This window comes from Populus euphratica, unplaced genomic scaffold, assembly GCF_000495115.2.
Source record: "Populus euphratica unplaced genomic scaffold, PopEup_1.0 scaffold1313.1, whole genome shotgun sequence".
Classification (NCBI taxonomy): Eukaryota; Viridiplantae; Streptophyta; class Magnoliopsida; order Malpighiales; family Salicaceae; genus Populus; species Populus euphratica.
The window spans coordinates 24,423-29,147 of NW_011501171.1; the positions used below are offsets into that span (position 1 = coordinate 24,423).

General features: G+C 29.0%; 1 protein-coding gene across 1 annotated transcript in view; it reads right to left on the reverse strand.

The window, feature by feature from the left end:
- Positions 1-1,423, reverse strand: part of LOC105117368 (bark storage protein A-like) — a 5,795-nt gene extending 4,372 nt beyond the window's left edge. Inside the window, exons 1-5 of the mRNA XM_011015016.1 lie at positions 1,069-1,423; positions 836-903; positions 565-720; positions 292-474; positions 20-208 (exon numbers count right to left, since the gene is read on the reverse strand). Coding sequence (XP_011013318.1) covers positions 20-208; positions 292-474; positions 565-720; positions 836-903; positions 1,069-1,321 — 849 coding nt within the window. The 5' untranslated portion in view covers positions 1,322-1,423. The remainder of the gene's footprint in view (positions 1-19; positions 209-291; positions 475-564; positions 721-835; positions 904-1,068) is intronic.
- Between the last annotated feature and the right edge of the window lie 3,302 nt (positions 1,424-4,725).

A 4,725-nucleotide genomic window follows, 5' to 3' on the forward strand; every position in this document is an offset into this window, starting at 1 on the left:
TCTTTCCCTTTTCCCTTACCAAAGCAACAGCAGCACTCGATGTATCCACAAATGTGGCATTCAATCTATTGGCAAGGAATTCGCCATAGGCTGCATTCTTAAGGTATATATCGGCACTGGAGCCCCTCCCTCCGAAGACAATTGCCGGCGTGTTCTCTAAACAATTCGTCTTGTTTATCTCATTTACACACTCTTGCAACGTCAAATCCTGCATGCAATCAAACAGATTAATTAACAGTAAATATAGAATTTTGGTAATAGAGTACGGAGAAGTATCGAATCAGTGGCTACCTGCAGCTCAGAGGCAACCGTAAGCCAGTCCGAATCGACGGGAAGCCACAAAAGGTTCTGTGATGGGTTCCCGGCAGTATACAGTTTTACTTTCTGAAAATCTGCGCTTCCCAAGGAATTGGCTCCTTTCTGTGGAAGATTGAAGTCTCCGAATTTGAGTTTCCCTCTCTTTGACGTGTTGCTCTGCGCCAAAAATACACGCATAAATCACAAAACGTCAGTCGTAGTCGCACAAATTAAAGTTTTGCATAATTTGAAATAGTTTAGCTGTACCTTCCATTCCCAATTTCCTGTGAAGGCAACAGACCCTGGCACAGCAACATCACCAAGACACAACGAATCGGTAACACTTCCAGCATTCCCAAAATGAATGATTCCTCGGATACCAACTAAATCGAACAGAACTTGGGTGCCTAGAACTACATTTGGCTAATACGCAAACAGCATTAAGAATCGGATTAGTTAATTAATTAAAAACAAGAGCTAACGTTAATTATACATGCACTGAAACGGTGATATTAAGAAGAGAGAGAAGGGTTCTTACAATTTCACCCCCTACGTTAACAACTACGACATCAACGCCCTTAATCTTTCCAATGTTGAATCTTCTTCCTAATTAATCAAAAACCAGAAAGTTAAAATTATTGCAATATCAAGCTGATCAATATATATACATATATATATATATGTAAGGATAACCCACCCTAATTTAATTAACTAACTAACTAGGAGTGTCCATTGTTTCAACTCATAATTAAGATTCAAAAAAGGATTTACCGATAAGGTCAATGTAAGGTGTATGTGTGCTGGGAACAAAGAAACCAGAAGCAAGAAGAGCGTCTTCGCTGGCAGAGGAACTCACAACAATGCCTAAATAAGACACTGTATTGCCACTGATTTTCTTGGCAACCCCAGGAAAAGGGCGTCTCAAGCTCAGCTGCATGGACTGCTGTGCCATGGCCAGTAGCACAAGCACCATCCCAGCCAATTCAACTGTCAACATTTTACTTGGCAATCCAGCCAAGGCCATTGATTCCCCTGGAGAAAGCGAAAGCCAAGCACGTAGTGCTGAAATGAGGCGAGGGACAATTTAGAGCTATTGAATATTGTTGCTTTGTGTCTTGTGGAGCGTTTTCACGGGGCTTTATAGAAACTGAGATTCCAATATACCCTCCCATCACTAAGAAATGGCAATGCACACATTAATTATTATTATTAATTATTTAAAATATATGGGGAAAGTATTTGCCCTTATTTTTTTATTTGATTTTTTAATCAATTTTTTGTTTTTAATTTTTTCTTTTAATATTATATTTATTTTTTATTTGATTATTTCACTATTTATGATATTGATTGTGAGTTTGATGAGTTAATCCTATTGGTAGTTTTTTCCTTCTTATTGAACTATTTTCTCTCTCTCTTAATTTTATCTTCTCGTATTAAGTTAATTGAGAATTAAGTTTCATAATTTATTTTATTTATTTTTTATTAGGTTATTCTGATCTCGTAATCCGAGAATAGCATTTAACGGGTTAACCCAAGTTGACTCGTGTTGTTTTTTATATTCTTTAATTGAATTGTTTTTTAATTTTATCATTTAATATTGGATTGATTGAGAATTGAGTTTTATAATCTGTTTTGCTTTATTTTCTATATAGATATCTTAGTCTCAAGATCATAGTCACATGTTTTGGTATTTTAACTCCGATTAAATCAAGTTGTTTTTTTAATTTTCTTTCTAAGAGGTTATCTCAGTCTCATATCCTTTAATATTAAATTTTGTTTTTACTAAGTTATTTATATCTCATAACTTAAGTTATAGGTTTGACTTGTTAACTAGGTTTTTCTTTTTTTATTGACTTTTTTCCCCTAATTTCATAATTTAATATTCTATTTGATTGATAACTAGGCTTCAATATTTATTTTACTTTGATTTTTATGATGTTATTCTAACATTATGACCAAAAAATAATGCTTAATAGGTTAACCCATATTGACTTAGTTTATTTTTTAAATTATTTATTTTACAAATTTTATCGTGTAACATTAGGTCCAACATGATCGATTTGGAATTGAGCTTTATAATTTATTTTTTATATGTTATCTCAATCTCATAACTAGGGTTATGAACTTGGCAAGTTAATCATCGTTGAATCATGTTGTTGTTTTCTTTTATTTTTTCTATTAAATTATCTCAATCTCATGACTTGGGTCAAAAGTTTGACAGATTGACTTAAGTCATATTTTATGTTAATTTGTAATTGAATTTTTTTTAGTCTCATTATTCAACAATGAACTGATTAGGAATTGAACTTCATAATTTATTTTAATTTTTTTCTATGGAGTTTTCTCAGTTTTATGATCTGAGTCGCATGTTTGACAAGTTAACTCAGGTCATATTTCTAATTTATTTTTTTAATTAAATTTTTTTAAATTTCATCCTTCAATATTGAGTTGATTAAAAATTAAGTTTTATAATTTATTTTCTATGAGGTTATCATAGTTTCATAACCTAGGTTAACTCAAGTCAATTCAATATGTTACTATTTTAATATTAAAAAAATATCATCTTGAAAATTCTTTTGAGTCAAACTATGTTTTTACATATCCTCTAAGGTGCTTTTAGACTCGTAAAGTCAATCAGGTTACATCAAGTCTAACCCCATACAATTTAAATTTTTTTCACTTAAAAAATATTAGCAATATTTAAATATTTTTTTATTTAAAAAAAATTTAACTCAACCTGTAATATAGAATAAGCCATTAAGATTGTATAATCATAATTCATATTGGTTGTTACTATAATTTAAGTTATTAAATCTAATTGATAGCTAGATGAATTAAATGGACTTATCTAAATGTAAGAATAAATAACATGTAATTGAACATATTTTTAATATATCATTATTTTTTAACAAACGAGTTTATCATAATCTAATATAATATGTAATTCTTCAATTGTCTTAATTCTATTAAGTTATTTCATCTAATTTTATATCATAATATATTTTATTTTAAAAATGTTCAACTATACAACTATGTAATTCTTCTTCCTTCTCCTTCTCACGTGTTTTGTGAGAATTTTTTATTTTTACTTATATAACGCTAATAATTCAAGTTTTATAGCAAAATTACAAGTAAATATGATCATTAAGCTGGGTCAGAGACCATGTGACACATTCTTGACTTAAGGTAACTTCTAAAAACAAAAAAAAAATTAGTTGAATCCTTTATCAATCTAACAAAATGAGTTGTACTGGGCCTAAATCCAACCCCATACATGGACTTGGGCTTCAAGTTCAATAGGCCTCGACCAAACCCAGACTTAAGAGTGTATTTGGCTCATCTCGTTTTACCTTAAGAAAATAAGGCCTTGTTTGGTTCCTTAGGAGGTGTTTGTCAAACACGATTTTAATGAATTTTTTATGCCTATGATTTTAGGCTAAAAGTATATTTGGTAAACAAATCGTAAGTTTTCTTTTTTATTAGTTTTAATTTGTCTATATTTGTGTGTCTAGCCAAAAAGATCCTTGAAAAATCTCAAAAAATCTAAAAACTCCAAGGATTATTTTGAAATTATTTTTTGGATTACTCGCGTGTTTTTCTAGCAATTTTACCCAATATTAAACTAGAGAATTATATTAGAATATATGGACTTAGTATTAAAAATACTTCATTTTTCTCCAAAAATCTTAGTTTTGTTTTTCAAAAAAAAATTATTTATTTTATTACAAAAATATATTTCTTTTCAAAAATATGTTTCTTTTCAAAGAATACCTGCTTTTTGCCAAAATTTGCAAAAATTCCAAAAATCTCTTAAAACTTTTCCTCATTTCAACAGTATAAAAAATATATTTTATTTGGTGTGTGTACAATAATATACTAAAATTTTCATGCATATTTTATACAAAAAAATAAAAATTACATTTTCATCATATTTTGAAAAATACAAAAAACATTAATTAATGTGTATTATAATAAGTTTGTGATTGTCCATTTTTACCAAAATTTCAAATAAAACCCTTTTTTTTATTTCTTGGATTTTAGGATGATAAAATTTTAACCTGATAAGATAAGAATCTCTTTACTAATAAAGATTTTTCTTAAACTTTAGACATACTTTTATGGGCATTAATTAAATCTCTTTAATTAGATAAAGATCTCCTCACCAAAGAGAACTTTTCTTGAACTTTAGATAAATTAACGAACAAAAACACGACTATAAACAAACATCAAAGTAGCGTATTGATTAGTATTTAAAAGTGCATTTTTATTAAGGTTTTATATTATCATTTTGCACTTGAAGTATCAACAACTCCTTAACTAAAGCATGTTTTATAATAACGTATCTAATAATATAAGATACCTTTAATTTGTGGTAAATGTTCATTTTAAATGCAGGCCTATCACATAAATGAAAGGATTGATTGATGA